At 32.9% G+C, this 19,548-nt stretch overlaps 1 protein-coding gene across 1 annotated transcript in view; it reads left to right on the forward strand.

Annotated features, from left to right (window-relative positions):
* The window catches only part of Rfx3 (regulatory factor X3), a 227,444-nt gene that overhangs the window by 136,858 nt on the left and 71,038 nt on the right, over positions 1-19,548 (forward strand). The window contains exon 4 of the mRNA XM_042699413.1: positions 8,201-8,459. Within this exon, the coding sequence (XP_042555347.1) occupies positions 8,201-8,459 (259 nt within the window). The remainder of the gene's footprint in view (positions 1-8,200; positions 8,460-19,548) is intronic.

Raw genomic sequence — 19,548 nt, forward strand, 5'->3', positions numbered from 1 at the left:
TACTTGCTTCTCACTGTGAGTATTGACAGTTACTGCTAGCACAACAGGCTTAATCCTGTGGGTTAGCAAAATGGAATATATCTTAATGGAGCAATTGAGACTGCCTTATGGAATAACATTTGTTGGTATAGAAAAGCTCTGTTACTTCTTTATCCTTATCCTTGCTTCCAAAGGAACCCAATGTGAATACAAAATGTTCTTATTTCCCTATATCTTTTCCCCAAGGATATTTTTTCCAGTCTAAATCATGGTCATCTTCATTACTACACAAATTCTTATAATTTGTGATCTCTAATCATATAAATTACTATGTTTAAACGAGCTAGGAAATACTGTTTTAGGCAATCATTTAAATCATATACCATACAGTAAACATCCATTTCAACTGAAATTTCCTGGTGTAGTAAATAATCAGATTTTTTGAATAAAATTATTTTTCTCCTTTCTTTCCCTTTTTTTTGACTCATATTTACCCAACTCATTTATATAACTTGCTAATATAAAAAGATGACACAATACTATGTTATGGCCAAATTAAATCATCAAGCTGTTAGATTTCCCTGTTTAATCACCATCATCAATGTTTTAAAATATAAAACTGTTAATTGTATTGTTAGATGCTATATAGTAAGGCTTTACTAACCTTCTTACAGTCTTTCTGTTGAAATGATAGACAGGTGATCAATTGTGGTATAGAGGTTGCCAAATCCTGTTCCAAAAAAATTAGTCCCTTAAAAGACTTGTGGATGTACACAACAAGGAAATACTATGGAATTTCTTCCCTCTTGAGAAACACTGGTTCTTATTAGGCTTTGTGTGATAGGAAAAAACAACAACAAAAAAGAAAACACATAATACCTTAAAAACTGACATATAAAACTCTTGAGTAATATTTAATAACATTAATAGTTTGCTTCAGGAGATGACACACTAATTTGTTAACATTGAATAATTTATTCAATAACAATAAGTATTTGGCTGGGACCAAACTTTTGAGTCATCACCTGAAAATCTTGTTTGTTTGTTTGTTTCCTTTTTTGTGAGTCATCTAGTTATTTTCCCCGTACATTTCAAAGGGTTAGAAACTCTGAGTTTCTTTTCTCCTCTTTAGGTAAAACAGTATGTTTCAATATTTGTAGGTGAAGTTATACTTTCTTACTGGCCTTCAAATGTTTTATGCTTAGAAGAAATGGTTTTATGGCATTTTATGTTTGAGAATAAGAGGATAGTTCATTTATACTTCTGATGCATACTCTACAAAGTACAGGAACTCACTTGTCTTCTGTATTCCATTAAGAATGTAAAGCCCTTTTGGAGTGAGAATTGTTCCTTGAATAGTGCATGGAAATTTCTGTACGGTAAAAGTAAGGCCTATTTGGCTGATATCATAAAAAATTCTTAATCTCTCCAAAAATGAAAGACATTCAAATATAGCTTGAGTTATATAGATCTTGAGTTATTTTATGTTTAGGGGAGAAAGTCACTTTAAAGTCATTTTAGTAAATATTATCCACAGTAGTTATATTGTATTTTTCATTGAAGATGATTTTAATGGCTAATCATCAAAGTCAAAGGGTATTTTTTTTTACAAAATGTTTGTTTTTTAATCTTACAGTTAAAAAAAATCTCTATTTTGTAAATAAAAGCTATTCTTTGGGTTGGAATGTAGCTCAGGAATAGACCACATTGCCTAACAAGCACTAAGCTTAGCATAGATAAATAAATTAATTAAATATTAAAAAATACTCTTCAGTCATATAATGTGTAGAGAAGTCCATTTTTGGTAAAATTTCAACATCACATTTTGTAATTAAATAACCTTGTAAGCAATTTAGGGAGTAATTAAATAAGGAGAAAGGAATACCCAACCTTCTGTTTATTATTTGTTTTAATTCTGGCCTAATTTTTCTATACAACTGATAATTGTTTTTTTTTAAAAAACACACAACAGAAGTTCATGGGAAATTTCCTGAAAAAACAAAGAAATCCTACAGCAAGAAATATATTGTTATTAAATTTCTCCAGAATAAAGGAATATGTTCCCACTCATGTCCTTACAAAGAAAAACAAAAGTAGGAAAGTGTAGATTTTTTTTTGTTAACAAAGAAATGTCTTCATCCCTCAATCACATGGCTTTCTAAGACAATTTTAATTCACTATTTTCCTTTAAATCCAGTGAATAAAATTTTCACTTTGTAATGAAAGTGGTAATGGCAAAAACCAAGAGTATTGATTGGGAGATATCCAGACTTGAGTTCCAGGCTTCTTTTGTCATTTTACTCTATAAGACTTCCTTTCCATCTGTAAAAGAAGGGTAACAATCCCCAAACTGTTGGCTTCACTTCTTGTAGATAAATTGGGATAGTATAATACCCCTCACTTCTTAACAAGTCCCCTTAGATCACACTTGCACTTTCAAGCTTTGCTAGTTTTGGAAATATTTCAAAGTTGTTCACTCTGAATGCCTGTTTTACTTATTCCTCTGTCTAATCTAAGCAGATAAACATAGCTATCAACACTGAGACATTTTTCCAATAAGATTGTTTCTTACTATATTGGATTGAGCACATTCTAGAATCATGCTACATGACCCATTTCAGAGGAACTTGAAAATAATGGAGTAATATACTACTTTAAGATAGTATAATGAAACCCTACTGTATTGTTGGTGGGAGTATAAACTTGTTCAATCACTTTGGAAAGCACTAGGGAGGTTCCTCAAAAGACTTCACATAGAATTCTCCTATGACATAGCAATTCCACTTTTGGGTATTTACCCAAATGATCACAAACAAGACCTTACTAAAGCTACCAGCACAACTATGTTTATCGCAGCATTATTTACCATAGCTAAGATATGGAACCAACCCAGATGCCCCTCAGTAGATGAATGGATCAAGATAATATGGTATATATACATATGTATATATTATATATATGTATATATACATATATATATAATGGCCTCCATCAGAAAGATTGACATCTCCCCATTTGTTAGGAAATGGAAAGACTTGGAAAAAATTATATTAAGTGAAGTAAGCCAGGCTCAAAGAAACATAGGTCCCATGGTTCCCTTTATTTGCAATAACTAGTATATGTCTAAGACAAGCAGAAGAGCTCAAAAGCTATGTACATATGACCATATAAGATGATATTAAGTGAAATGAACCCCAAGATAGGGACACAAGTGGATTTTTCTTTCTTGCTATTATTTTTAACATATTTATAATGTACTGTGTGATTTTATTTGTTCTTTGGTGTGTTCTCCCTCTCCCCCCATGGTATAACCCCTGTTGTCACCGTATTTGATTCTGGTGCCCTGCATCTTGTGTATACATTTTTCTAATTTGGGGAGGGGAAGGGAAAGAACAAATGTTTAAATAGGGATACAGATTAATCCATTATAACAATGATATGTACAAGACACTATGTTGAAAATGAACTTTACAACTTCAGGTGCGGTGGGGGGGGGCGGTTTGGGGAGGTGGAGAGGGAAAGGAAGGTAGGGGATAAGCAAAGGAGGGGCTAACAATGCTCAACAGGAAATGTACTCATTATCTTATTCATGTAACTGTAACCGCTCTGTACAGTATCATTACAATAAGATATATATAAAAAATAAAAATTAAAAAAGTTTAGATAGAACTAAGCAAAAATTTAACTCTAAGATTGGGAGCACATACAATTAAAATAAATTACATTGCTCCTGCTATTAAAAAAGATATTATAATGATTACCATTACTATATTTTATCCTCATAAAATTTAATGTAAATTTAATTTAATTTTTGTTTAATTATCACTTCTATACTATTGCCTAATTTTATAATACTAAACTTATTGTTGGGAGCGTATTCAAAACATAGGTAAAAATAAAAACATAATTTAGAGCGATATTGTGTACCTAGATTGTGGACAAGACAGCAGAGCAGAAGAAAACAACAAAAACAAGAAACACATGTCATATAGCTAAGGTACAGTGAATATCATTGTAGTGAGTCAGTGAGCAAAGAATATTCAGAGTCGTGGTTACTCCAGGTATCTGCTGAAGCATGAGTGAATGTAAACAACATCTCATGATTACAATCAGAAATAGCTCTCAAGAAGCTCCTCTCAGCAAGTATACACATATCTGTGTTATGCACTACTGTCTACCTGTGAAAACAATGCAAAGTTTTATCTTTCGCTATAGAAACAATATGCCACATTATTTTCATGACTTAATATAGAACAAACAAAATAAACATAGCATCTTCTAAGATGTTCATGAAATTGCCTGGGAATTTAGCTATTTTAGAAATATAGTCTAGAAATAGCTCATTTCAATCTGATGTGCCAAAATTTGAGTGATTTTCTTGAACATATGTTTTATAATTTTGGGAGGAAATAGTATGGAAGTAGTAGCTTGTGGAAGATGTATTCATTATATACAGTAGGAAAAACAAGTCAATCTTAGGCGTCAGAATTAAAAATTCATTGTTTCTAGTACCGAAGGAAAGATCTATTTGTTTTAGCACTTAATTTATTTTTAAAAATAAATTCAGAGTCAGATGCTGGTGGCTCACGCCTGTAATCCTAGATAATCAAGAGGCTGAGATCTGAAGATCGTGGCTCAAAGCTAGTCAGGGCAGGAAAGTCCATGAAATTTATGTCCAATTAAACACTGAAAATTCAGAAGTAGAGCTGTGGTTCAAGTGGTAGAGCACTAATCTTGACCAAAAAAGCTCAGGGACACCATCTAGTTCAACCACCAGGATGAGCACTAACACAAAAAATTAAATTAAAAATAAAACAAATAAATTTTCAGCATTTAGTCAAGATCTTAAAACATGTAGAACTGGAAAAGGCTCACATATGGCTTCTGTATGGCATTATCTCCCATTATCTGGCACCCAGGATACCAACACATTTCTTCCTTTGTTTCTCTTTGGTAATTTTTTAGTTCATCAATCACATTAAGCTAGAAGTACTTTCTCTGGACAAACACTCTTAATCCAAACTTCAGTTACTCAGAGATTGTTTTCATCATGATTAAATGAGTTAATACATGAAAAATACATAAAATAGTTGTAAGCTAAAACATTGTCAATAATTGTGATCTATCATTTATTTATTTTTATTTTTAAATTTTTATTTGGAAAAATCTTTACCAATAGAAATTACTGTGCATATACTGTGAAAAAGAAGGTCAGAGCTTTGTCCTGCACCTGTCAGAGTATTTCATGTCCTCTACCTGTGTATAGAACTTATTGGATTGTACTTAAATACCAACATCAGATTGTGTTATTGTAATAGATATAAATTAAAATGGCCTCGTTTCTCTAAAGTATAACCAACATATTTTATTAAATATGATGCTCAGTTGGAAAATGCAAATGATATTTCTTTGTTTAAGGAGTGCTTTAGCCAGATCTTGGTGGCTCACATCTGTAACTGTAGCTTCTCAGGAGGCTGAGATCTAAGGATTATGGTTCAGAGCCAGGCTGGGCAGGAAAATCTGTGGGACTCTCATCTCCAGTTTACCACCTAAAAAACAGAAGTGGACCTGTGTCTCAAAATAGTAGAGCGAAAATGCCCAGGGATAGCACCTAGGTGCGAAGTTCAAGCCCCATGACTGACAAAGATAAAAGATGGCTCTCTATGAAATTATTTGTTATAATTCCTACAGTAAAATTATACTGAATCTGCTGGGTTCTTTGTGGAAAGCATTGCTTACTCAGTATAGAATACATTCTGAATAGTAGTATTATATTACTGTAATTATAAATTAGCAGTGTTATAATGGGATAAAAATTCTTTCTTTAAATGATACAGAAAGTTTCACATATTTTCTCATGTTTTAACAAAAAGTTAAGGAATTTGTATTATAGAAATTTATGAAATTGGTTACAATGTCTAATATCTTTTAACAGAATTATACTTTAACGTATTGACTGGTGTGTCTGCTGGTTACCAGCAACTGTGCTAAGTGTTGAGATTACAGATAGAAATAAAACACAATTTCATGGGAGCACAAACATATGAAGAAATTACAGCATATTTAATAAGATATATTTTAGGAATGTAGCCAACATTAGTAGAGTTATCTAGAAGAAACCACCCTAATGAGGAGTTTCTGGGAATATATAAATTATGCAAAAAAATGATTCTCGACAAATAAGCATCAAATCAGGGCATAGATTGATTAGGATCAGGGAAGAGAGTTGAAGAGAACTGTCAAAAGCCATAAAAGCAAGGAAACCTTGTGACACTTAGAAGGAATTAGCAAATTGGCCAATGAGGAAGCATTTGAGAACCTGGACAAGTACCTAATTTTGAAATTATGTAAGGATCAACCCTTGGTATCTCCTGCACATCTATTGGAACTTTGAACTTTTCTGAAGGTAAAGAAGACTTTTGAGGGCATGAGCATGTCAGCAAGGTTTTGTTTTCCCATTTGCCTTTTAGAAAATTCTGTGGCAGCAAAGTAAGAGATAGGTTCAAAACCTGATGAGGGGAAGGAAAACCAACTAGAAGGCAACTATACCAAAAAATTTATGAATTATGGTAATAATTGTGAGACTGGAAAGGAGAATTGGGTCTTTCAGATTTTATTTGGAAGATAAAATTGGCAAGATGTAGTGAGTCAAAGCAGTCTAAATGAGAGAAGAATCAGTTGTAATGTCTCAAACTTAGTTTGGTGGTATTGTTCACTGCTATAGTGTTGGGGAAATATTATCATATGTGTTAGTTTTTGCATATAGAGATGTCCAATGCAGTTTTCCATTAGAGGTAATCAGTTAGAAAAAGAGATTTAAATTTCTTTAAATAATCATAGAATGTATACAACAGAGACATGAACTCCTATGATGACTTACTGTGAGCATGCGTATTATGAGCATGTATTTGTCATACAGTATCTAAGTAAGGAAAAACTGAATTACAGGCAACATAAGAAGTTGCCAGAAAAAACGTGGTAATTTTAAAAGGTTCTTCAGCTATAGGAAAGAGGACATGAAATAAAATGTCTTATCCCAGGTGGTTAAGACACCAAGACCTTCATGTAAATATAGGAAATGGCTAAAGGCAGAAACACCAAACTGCCAGTAGTTACCAACTCCCAGATGTGCAGTTAGGTAGATTCTCAAGAGCAGGGAATTCTGATTTGATATTTGAATTTAAATATAAATATATTATATTTTGTGCCTGTATAATTTTGTATTATAGCTCCTATGTATTTAATTTTGTATTATAACTCCTATGAGCTTGTGGTATTAAAGAAGCAAAACTTCAGTGTAAGTTGTAGTCTTGAAGTGTAAGTTACAGTCAATGGTAAATGAAATAAGCTTGATCATCATAGAAGAAAGAGGGAAAGGGCAACATGGAGTGGTCGACAATGTCACATTGCAGGTAGGTTAAAAAAAAAAAAGATAAGGCATGACAGGCACCTTTTAGCTTGATATTTCGATTTGGCCACAAGTGACCTTATTAAAAGTGATTCCAATGAAATACTAAGGGCAGAGGGTTGGCTGCAGATGTTGGAAAGTGGAAAGTGATAACATGAAGAGGAGACATTCCCCATTATAAAGGAGAAAAAGGAGTGCGAGGGAGAAAGATTGCTAGACAAGGATGTAGGGTCCAATGTGAGTAAACTTTTTGCTCAAGGTATTTGTGGTGGGGGAGGAGACCCATGCAAGCTGCCCCCCCCTCACAGTTGATTGTGAGTCACACAGGAACGTCTCAGCCTGCGCAGTTGACCTGTCTACCCCCTAGGCAGTTCAGATCTTAGTTGTTCTAATCTCAGATTTTGTTAAACCAAGATTTACATGTTTTATGACAAAGTAGAGAATTTCATTAGGAAGGTATTCTGGAGGGAAATGAGCAAGACTGATTTTTGTGCACCTGTCAATTACTCTAATGTGAAGAAAACAAATTGAAGTACTTATTAAAGGGACGATACTTTTATAGTGATTTTCTGAACTGCTTTATTTGTACCTGACAAGTACCCTAAAGTACAGAAACTAGTTGAGGTATACTTTTAATTGATAATAAATCCAACTTTTTACAAGACTGAGGTTTCACTTAAAAAAATGTATAACTTGACATATTCCTAAGGCTTTGCTAATTGATGTCTTTAAATATGTAAATGTGCACATTAGAAGAAAGTCAGATGCAATAAATAAGCCAGTAACTTTCTCCTTTTTTTCTTTCTTTTAAAGCCGGACAACAACCTATCCTTACACAGAAACACAGATGTACAGCCAAAACACTGGAGGGAATTACTTTGATACCCAAGGGAGTTCTGCACAGGTGACAACCGTGGTCTCCTCCCACAGTATGGTGGGCACTGGTGGGATTCAGATGGGCGTCACAGGGGGACAACTCATCAGCAGCTCTGGAGGAACTTACCTGATTGGCAATTCCATGGAGAATTCTGGTCATGCAGTGACACACACAACCCGAGCCTCCCCAGCGACAGTAAGTGTTTGAGTTTTTATGGAATTTAGTCATTCATAGTTTCCATAGGTGTCTTTTCCTCTATGGAGGAAAAAGAACTACCAAGAGGAGAGGGACAGCAGTGTCCTTAAGTGATTTTAGTGTGGTGGTAGTATGCAGAATTTAGCCTATATAGACGTAATCTTATTCAGAACTTTACTGATATGTATGCCCTCCAGTTAAGTAAACTGTGAAGTTCTTTATTACCAATGAATGCTATGTTAGAAACAGGTGGTTTTAATTCATTCTATTATTAATTTTAATAGGCTTCAGTGCTATTCATCAAAACACTTCTAATTTTTATAAAATGAACTTACTTTTACATTGCACTTATAATAAAATCTAGTCAGTAAAATGGAGAGGGTAATATTTGCACATATTTTACCCGTAATATTTAATTCGTGTACTGCTGCTTGTGCTACTACGTATTTTTAAACTGACTCACTTTCAAAATAGAAAGTCTGATACATACTGATACTGATACTTAATAAAAATGTTTATCCTTGTGCTGCATATAAAGCCATATTGCCTGCTCTGCCAGAAAGACACATTGGAATTTAAGTGACTCAGATGAAAGAAATTGTAGATTCCATTTGTGGCTATGAGCAAATAATACTTAAGGATATCCCCTTCATTCTTGAGCTCTCAAGATTTTAAAGTTTAACATTTGACACAATATTTAATTTTTATTTTAACACAATATCCTTTCATGTAATGATATAAAAATAATCATAGAAAGGCACACAGACTTCAGTAACATCACTCTGTAACCTGAGCTAGTAAGCTGAATCAAGTAGATGCACTGTCCTCTCACTATCTCTCTCTGTACTTTGTGGTTTAAATGAAATAAGGCAGAAGGAAATGTGAAAAAGAATGGGAATAAATTTGGAGAAAATAATAAGTGAGAGATTTTTCTCTCTCATTTAATGGATTTTCTTCAAGATGTAATGTGTATTTGGTAAGTACTTAGCTAGCATGTATTTCGTGTGTCTTGTGATTATATTCATTAATATTTTCACCATTTGTTACATTTTCCTCATATCCAATATTTAAAGCCCTCATTTTTAATTTACTCGTTGCTAACATTGGAAACAATGACTAGCTGTTCAGAGTAGAAAATTCTTAGAAGTTCTTTTTCTCTTTCTTTCTTTGCTGGTCTCCAGTGGCTCAAGTCTATAATCCTAGCTACTCAGGAGACTGAGATCTGAGAGTCACAGTTTGAAGCCTGAGATCTGAGGTCACAACTTGAAGCCAGTCTGTAAGGAAAGTCTGTAAGGAAAGTCTGTAAGACTCTTATCTCCCAGTAACCACCAAAACACCAAAAGTTGAGCTTTGGCTCAAATGGTAGGGTACCAACCTTGAACAAAAAAAAAAATTGACAGTGCCCAGGACTGAGTTCAAGCCATAGTAGTGATACACACTATTTTTCCTTTGTCTTTTTGAAGCATTTCTCTTGTGAATTTGTCTGTTGTTATTCATAGCATTAAATACAATATTTCTAAACCATTCAGTAATACCAGTATTTTTATATAGATTAAAATATAATTTTTATATAGATTAAAGACTAAAGAAAATTGCTGGTAATAAATCCTAGCATATTTGGATCCTAGTTCCCCTATAAAAATGGTGTTCTCTGAGCTTTCAAATCATTTACTAACGAATCATAAAGTATTAACAGATAGAAGAGTAACATTATCTTTACAGGAGGAAAAGACGTTAAAAATTTTAGTACCAGCACCCCAGCAAAGACCACCCAAAAAATTCTTTCCAAGGGAAAGTAAAGTACCTGCTACTTACCAAAGCCTTAGAAGGACAGAAAAGCAGAGTGAATGTGTCTTTTCCTATTTTGTTAGGCCCCTCTTTCATATTGACATACCATACACCATCTTTCTGACCGCACCCTTTCCTACTTCATCTTTCCTAGCCCTTTCTACTTGCCTTCACATGTTTTTAGCTATCCAGACATCCACAGCAACTGGCTTTATGTGTAGTAAACTTATTATTTCTATTACAAAATTAAACTGTATAGATAGAATCATACGAATGTAGTTGTAAATGTTGTCAAGTTCAATTTTATAGGGTTTTGTTGAAGGGATACCTTTTGGTGTTGTACATTGAGTATGAAAAGTATCATGATTGGTACAGAATTAGATTGTAGAAACTGGAAATAATTGAAAACTGTAAATACCAACTGTACATACTAATTTACTTTTAAGATACTCATATTTCAGGATTTTTATTAACTGCAAAGCTTGAAGTTATTTCGGCTAGGATTATTTTATTATATGAAAGAATATTTTTGAGGTGTGGGGGTTTGGAGGAATGGTTCAAATGGTAAGAAACCTGCCTACCAGATATGAGATCGGTCCTTGGTACTATCAAAAATATTTGAAGAAAAATATTTACTTCATAAAATTAGCCTCTATTAGAGAGAATGAATTCTTCCTTTTAAACAAAAGTAGTATAAACATTGAATAGAGAGATAATTTTTGTGACCTTATCAACACACACACACACACACACACACACACACACACACATACATACATATATGCTAATATTTAGTGTATTGCCTTGCATTTATTATTAAACCATATATTTGATTTGGTTCTTTCTCTCAGTTGTGCAGATTTTTCCTTGTCTTGATTTCACAGTGAGATTTTTCTTTGTTTACAGTTTCATGTTGCTATAGTCAAGTTAACAAAATTTAAATATGATGCTATTTAAAGTCTACCATTAGCAAATGTCAGAAATCTGACAGATATATGGTTCCAGGGTCACTAGAGGGGAAATTTCATGATTTCATTTGTATTTCCATTTCTATCCAAACATTCGAAAGGATTTCTATGAACACTGTCTTGTTTATCACATCTGAAGTTACTTCTTCCCACACACTGAGCCAAACTATACTGTATAAGTTTAGTTTCTTTAGCTAGTATTACTGTGAACTAAAGCATAGCTGAGTCAAATAACTATTAGGATTAGTTTGCATTGTGGCCCAAATTTCTGACTAGAAAAACCTACAATTAACTCTAGATTCACAAGTTTTGGCCCCATGGATACAACTAACCTCATAGAGCTAGAAAGTACATTTATATGAAACATGTACATACTTTTCTTTTTATCACTAATTCTTAAGTGGTAGAGCACAAAAACCTACCCTATTTCATAGCATTTACATTGTATTAAGTGTTGTAAATAATCTAGAGATGATTGAAAATATACAGAAGTATGTTCATAGGTTATATACAACTACTAGGTAGTTTTACATAAGGGCCTGAGTATGCATGGTTACTGGTATACCAGGGGATAGCAAGAAATAAGGTTAGGCAATTGAGCTATGCATTAAAAGGGTAAAAGTAAAGGTTGAATGTATAGTCGGTTAATTCACTTGATATTAAAGTAAGTTTGAGTACTTTGGGAATAGTATCTGAACACCTTTACTTTATTCCTTGTGAGAACAGTTTACTACTTTGGTCCTCAGAATACCCTCACTGACTTCCTTTTAAGTTTTTCCTATATTTATATGGAAACATTTTCATTCAGATAATTTAGTAATAATTTCCTCATGCTAAGAAAAGTTTACCTTAATAGATAAGTGTTTCTCCAGTGTGCCAATGAAGAAAGTTGATTATTTGAAATTAAAGCCACAACTAAGAAAAACAAGACTAGCCCATAGAGTATTTTACCAGGCTAATAGTAAATACGTAAAGTATAACCATCTCTGCTGTGAAAAAAGTAGCTCTGAATTATTAATGGGATTTTTGTTTGAAGATATAATTTATTTTAGCTTTTACATTTACATATTATTATTTCATTTGTGGCTTGGTATCCAAAATTTTTATTATAAAGTTACATGAAAATGTCAATATTTTTCAAAAGATTGTAATGGTAATAAATTTTACATGATTAATGTATTAAACTATCAACAATATTTTAAGATCTGCCTAAAATATTTCTCCTTTTTCTTTTTATGTTCTTATATTTAGTTAATAAGAGCCCATGTCTTTATAATATAAATATATATGTATATAAATATATGTTCATTTATATATACACTTTTTACTCAAATACACACACACATACAGGTTCAAAGCATTTCCTACTCATAATACAAAATAAGAATTTTAAGAAAAATTTTACAATGTTTTATTACTTTGGATGTGAGCTCAGCTAAGTTATAACTTGAATTAATGGTTGAGATTTTACATAATAGCTATTAAGTTCTACCATAGGACTTCACTAGCACATGGACAGGGTGGTAAAGAGTTGGCTAGTCAAACCTCTGAATTGATGATGCATCTTCCTTTTAACTCTATCATTGTAATGTTTCCCTCTGTGTACACTTATTTAAACCTCAAATGTACTTCACCTGATCATTTTCTGTGTAATCATATCATTAATAGAATTTTGAACCTGAACATAATTTAGACTTCAATCAAAATTAATGAATTAGTCTGTGATATTTTATGCACATCATAATGTAGTGTATCTTGCAATATGATACCCACTAATTAGCAATATCCTATAAGAAACTTTAACCTTCCATTAAATAGTATTTGTTTTCTTATAATCAGACAGCTACTCATGGATTTTTTTCTTCTTTATAACTAAATAAGATCATTTTAACCATTTTTCGGATTTGTTATGAAAGCTAATTTTTAACATCAATATGTACATACACTTAGTAATTATACATTATAAAAGGGCATTTTTAAAAATTAGTTACCACTAAGGAATACAAGTAAAATGTGTTGAAAATAATGTCATTTATCCTGCTGTTGGTTCATGTAAAATGTTATAATTTATTTAACTGAGAATAAAATTTCCACATCCATCTGCTGCTAGATAAATAAAATTTAACTAATTTTATGTAATTTATAGAAAGATAAGGATTTATGTAAAAATTGTAAGTGCTCTTGACTTGCATGTTTATGAATTTAAAGTAAAGGAATAATTTTTTTTTTCTAAAAAGATAGATCTGTTTAGCCCACTAGAAAACCATTTTTGCTGTCTTTGCTGGTATGATGCTGTGACCATTTGTTTTATTTAGAAATTTCTTTTATTTACATGAATTAATAAAACATTGTGCATTCAAAAGATGCAAGAAAATATATGATCATTTCTGTGTCACGCTTTTCCCAGTTTTTCTTAGAAGCAACCAATATTACCAAGTTATATAAGTATCATTCTATATAAGATATGTCTTTGTTTATTAAAAATGATTGCATTGAAAGGAGCTGAATTGTTGCTCTATCCATCAATGAAAAACATGTTTACATGAGGTTGAATTATTGTTTATGATATGTTTATAGGTATAGAAAAACAATATATGAACTGGAGGTGTGGCTCAAATGATAGATCACCAACCATGAGGAAGCTTAGTGAGAGCAGGAGACACTGAGATCAGATAGTGCTACTGGAGAGAAAGAAAGAGAAGTGTAATAATTTAGATGAATATTTTTAATTGTCAAAGGTAATATATTTTAACTATAATTTTTAAATACTTTTAAATTTAAAGTATTCATAAGCTATGCACTAATCATAGCTCTCATTACATAAAATAATTTAGTTTTCCAGCTAGCTTCAGTAGTTAAGAAAAATATACTACTTTCTCCATTTAACTTCAGCAGAAGCTGTCTGATCTTAGTATCTCGTTTTTTCCTCTGTGCCCTTTTCCCTAGGCTAGCCTGAGCCCTCAAATGAAACTCTCCAGACAGTACCCCAAATCATCTGCTTCCTGCGTTAAATCATAAATTGACGGAAGGTTCTGGGACCTCATTTTCAAAGCACTTAATAAAATAGGACTTTGAGTGACTTGTAGTCCCTATCACTTGGTCTATATTCCATTCAACTGTCAGTCAGTTTCCTGCTGTTCCAGTACAGAAGCCGATAAGATCTAGAAGCAGTAATTTTACCTTAAGGCTGTAAGACATTCCACTCCTAGACATCTTGATAAGGTAGAAGCTCAGACAAGCAGAGTGGCAGGCATTTAGTCTTTCCTAAGTACAAACATTGTATTCCCTGAATTTGAAAAGCAAATATAATAATGAATTTTATTATTTTTCCAGTATTTCATGTTGAAATAGCATTTCAGGACACTATTAAAACATGCTATATCCTGCCATACTTCTTGTATAGCGTTTGTTTGATATTTCTTATATTTATAAGTCAAACTTGCAATTAATATATGAGCTTGAAATAGTAAGTAGACTTTAAAGGAAAACAACTACTGTTGGAATGTTTCATTCATAGAAATTTGATAATACAGAGAAAATATGAAGTATATTGATGGCAAATTAAAATATACTCTTTCTTATGAGCAATGTACCAGTCAGTATTAGACATATGAAATTCTAATTGTCTCTTACACTTAATGAACTAATTTACTAGCAGTAAATATACCACAGTGTCTATTACCAAATATCAGGTCTATAGTGAGAATGTCCAGAATGCCCAGGCATACAGGGTCATCCACCAAAATATATACTATAATTACCACTGAAAAAGTAAAAAAGAATCACTACATAAAGTTTGTCATGTAAAGTGACATAGATGCACGTTAATATTTAACAAGATCTCCAAAACATCCTCAGTAAAAATCAGGGAATTGTGTGAATCAAAATTATTGAGATACATGAATATATTATCTGAGAAAGTAGTTTGCTATTCTAAAAATCTCAATCTTGCTCTTAGTGATTATATGAAGTCTATCTAGCTGTTCCAAATGCACATAGCCAAAACAGATCTTTTCCTTATATTTCACTGTTAAGACTGTTAAGACCCTAAGTTTCAGATAGTCACTGTGGGCAAGAGTCTCAGAATTTATGTTTCTAGAAAGTGTTCAGAGATCCTACCAGTTCTTCTCAAAGGCTACACTGAGAAAAACCTGTCTTAATGACTGTATTGACTAATTACAAAAGGAAAATATTCTAAGTGCTCAGAAGAAGAAAAAAACAAAAAACTGGAGAAGGCAGAGACCTTGGAAAGATATGCTTGATCTCAAGTCCTAAAGGTGCTAACACAGCATTTTGCAGAAGGGTGCCCTAGGTTTCTTCTGTTGTTGATGTTGCCAGTATTACTGTTACAAAGTGCTAACACTAGCCCCATTGGGGCTTTGTGAGGGTGAGGAAATGTATGCTTTACATAATAATCAAAGGAAGCCCAAAACGACAAGGGATCTTGATTTCAACCACTATTCCAATTTATGTTTCTATTTACAACAAATGTTCTTAGAACACACCTTGTTTACAGGAGATGTGTGTGTGTGTGTGTGTGTGTGTGTGTGTGTGTGTGTGTGTGTGTGTGTGTGTGTGTGTGTGTGTGTGTGTGTGTGTGTGTGTGTGTGTGTGTGTGTGTGTGTGTGTGTGTGTGTGTGCCCTGGAGCTTGAACTGGCACTATCCCTAAGCTTTTGTACTCAAGGCTTGTGCTCTACCCTTTTGAGCCATACCTCTACTTGTAATTTTTTGTGATTAATTGGAGATAAGAGTATTATCTACTTCCTGAACAGGCTGGCTTCCAACCACTATCCTCAGATCTCAGCCTATTGAGTAACTAGGACTACAGGCATAAGCCACCAGTGCCTGGCTGTACAGGATTTTTGTTGTTGTTGTTGTTGTTGTTGTTAACCTAAATTTTTTTTCCAGATAGAAAACTTTCAGAATAGTTTTAAGTGATAAGCAATTGCCAGAACTTGAGGTTAATGGCATAATAATTTTCTTTTTTCTCTAAGTGTCATAAGTATTATCAATGAATATAAGTGTGAAAACTACTTTGTGCTAAAGGCTAAAGTATGTTAGCATCATGATTTCATTCTCTCCTACTTTCTCATCCAAGAAGCGAAAAGCAAGGCTGGCTAGTTACGTTTCCAAATGGAAATAAGATGCAAATGAAGTGTAAAGTCTGTGTACTAGAGAAATTACCCAAAAGGAAATTTCTGGTCATTATCATATTCTCTCCGTTGACTTTCTCTAGAAGAATTTCCCATCCTTCACAAGAGAAGGAATTTGATTATCTTCTTTGCCAAATCCCTCACTGATAAGTTAAGTGTAGCCTATAACTAAAAAGGAAATGCAGTGGTTCTTTATTAGGATAACTGGTTTTATGTTTAAATTTTAGCTACCTAATCAAAACTTTTTTATTGCCTTAAACTGGATCACATCCAAATGATTTCCAGGTAATGCATATTAATCTTATTTCCAAATCATTTTTAATAGAAAGGAAATCTTATTATCAGTAGATTATTTAGTTAATAGTAACTTTGTAAACCATTCCTCAGAAGACAGTATCCTTAAAACAGTTTGGAACATTTCCACTAGATTTATATTTTATTATATACGTAATATTTGTATATAAGGAATATGCTATTGGTATTGGTGTGCAGTTGCAATCACATCATTAATACCTCTGTAATCTCAAGAAAATCCTCAATTCCAAAGATAATATTCCTTGCCTACCCTTTTTTTTATTAAGGTTATTGTGAAAAAAAACTTCTGTAAAAAAAAGCTCTTTTTAACAGTTCTGAATGTAAACAATTTCTAGTGTGAGAATAATTTTAATAATAGTGGCAGTTATATATAACTGTCTTGACCTTTAATCCTTAAAAAAGATAATAAATAAAAAGCCACTTTGTTTTATTAGGAGGTAGGGTTGGGGATAGGTTGATATGTTTATTAGGAATGAAACCTACTTGTCCATGTGTATGGCATTCTGTTATCATAGATATACATATGCATTTATCTATATGTATTCATAAACATACCATATATTTATAGTATGCTGGACATAACAATATTTTATGTTGGACATTAATATATGTAGCATGCATGTCATAAAATACATTTAGCACTTCTTCACCTTTCCTTGCATTTCAAGTGAAAGTTCACCCTTTTAAATTTTAATTTTATTGTTGTGATGATGTACAGAAGGGTTACAGTTACATAAGTAAGGTGGTGATCATATTTCTTGCCTAACTTGTTACCTCTTCCCTCATTTTTCCCTCTTTCCCTTCCCCTCAATTCCTGTTCCCAAGTTGTACAGATCATTTCCAACATATTGTCTTGTTACCTTTTGAGCTTTATCAACTGCTCTTAAATTAACTTGTGCTGTAGTCTGTCTAAATGAACTACATCGAAAATCTCTGAGTGACATTTTACTGAAGAGTTTGTAGAAGACCTGAAAGTCTAGCATCATAGTCTCTAAAGCAGTCACACAAAACCTCATTGCAATGCGGGAAACCTACGTATTCATTCTGTGTTTGTTTAAGGAGCTATAGCACACCTACCCCAATCAATTGCTACTGGATGTCCAATACTAAACATATTTTCTCATTTGTCTCTTTCTTCACCCATATGAGGCTCACAGCAACAGTAATGAGGGCTTCCCTACACTCTGAGGAAGTCTAAGTTTCTCTAAATCATCATCTTGTAAGCTACTCCCTTAGCATTCCATTTTTCTAATTATGCTTCTTACCACCTTGTTTATGAGACATTGCAAAGGGTTCTTAGTCTTCCTGATAACCCGCGGTCATATGTGCTAATGTCTGAAATATGAATGTAGATAGTTCTCTATGTTGCCTGACTCTGCAAACTTCTCCAGGCATTCTTTCTAGAGGTGGTATTCAAGGTTTTGAAACAATCAGTAATTCCAGAGTCTAAGAAACTTTGCAATTATCTTTATGACTTATCTGACCAAAAGGACTCCATGCGTTCACAGTTTAGCTGCCTGTCTAAACACACTGAAAAGTTCTGCTCTCCATTTTTGGAAAGTATTTCTAGCAAAACTGGATCAAGTTTTCCATTTTAGGCTGCTCAACTCTATGGAGTAGATTCCTTCTAACGAATGCTGTTTAGACAAAAAATCTGTAGGATTGTAAACAATCCCAAGTACATTCCCACTGGTCTTTTTTTAATTTTATAAAATCTTAAGGAAGAACCTATCTTTTCCTATGTGCTCATCTTTGCTTGATGGATATCCAATTCTTTCTTGCTATTTCACATGGATTTTTTACCCTCTCTAATAATCTGGTGCTCTGTAAGCCTATTTTTCTAGACTATCTCACCTCAAATTGAGCACCTTACTAGGTAATCCCAGAGAAGTTGTGATAGTTCCTTATTTGATATGAGAATGGTCCAGGACCACCATGAACCATTCCCAATCCCAAACACCATGCATCTATAATCATGAGGAGGTTGTGATCATTATTGGTGATTATTTCTAGGTGATTGTTTAATTTATATAACTGAGCATTCCCTGTATCTTAGTTCAGAAAATTACTATTTTTTAATAAACAAAAATACCTGAATCTAAATCTTTATTAAAGACAAAACTGAAAAATGCTAACCATGTCCACCATGTAATTAGAAAAATAATAAAAATATTTGTCTCTGTGCCATGAAGTATATAAAGAGGCAAAAGAACATTTTTTTTAACAAAGTTAATCTAAGAACAAGGAAAAGATACAGTCAAAGGAGCAACACTCAAAAAAAGAACCATCACTGAGGTCTCCAATTATTCTGACTCTCAGGTTGTCAGAGGCCTCTTAATCTGATTACAATACTTTGCATTAGTTGAAATTTCAACAACTAAATGATCAGTATTTTTAGAATAAAGATCATCTGTCAGATAAATGAACAGAGAAACGTTTTAGAACTTATTCATGTCAATGTATTTGATATGTGTATTTAAAATGTTCTAATCACACTGATGATAAAGGCTACTGTACTTATTTCAGGTAAAAATAAGATACCAGCCAGCCTTCTGCCTCAGATTTTCTACTTTGAGGTCTGTCATTCAATAATATAATTTGATCATTCTGGCTGCTGCCTTATCAGATTTTCACCAGAATCCTAAATTATTACTATGGCCTCCAGATTTTTTTCTGTCTGGATTTTTCTCCCATCATATTCTAGATTAATAGGTAAAGTGCTATCCTGTAATATTACTATTCTCAACTCTTTCTAACCATGGCTCCACATCCTGTTTAATCAAAGATCTCAAACAAGAAATTGCAGTCTGTCTAATAATTTACCTATCCCTGAAGGACAGTCTTACTCTTCCTCAGACTTGTGC

Source organism: Dipodomys spectabilis, unplaced genomic scaffold (assembly GCF_019054845.1).
Source record: "Dipodomys spectabilis isolate Male_0828 unplaced genomic scaffold, ASM1905484v1 ptg000241l, whole genome shotgun sequence".
Classification (NCBI taxonomy): domain Eukaryota; kingdom Metazoa; phylum Chordata; class Mammalia; order Rodentia; family Heteromyidae; genus Dipodomys; species Dipodomys spectabilis.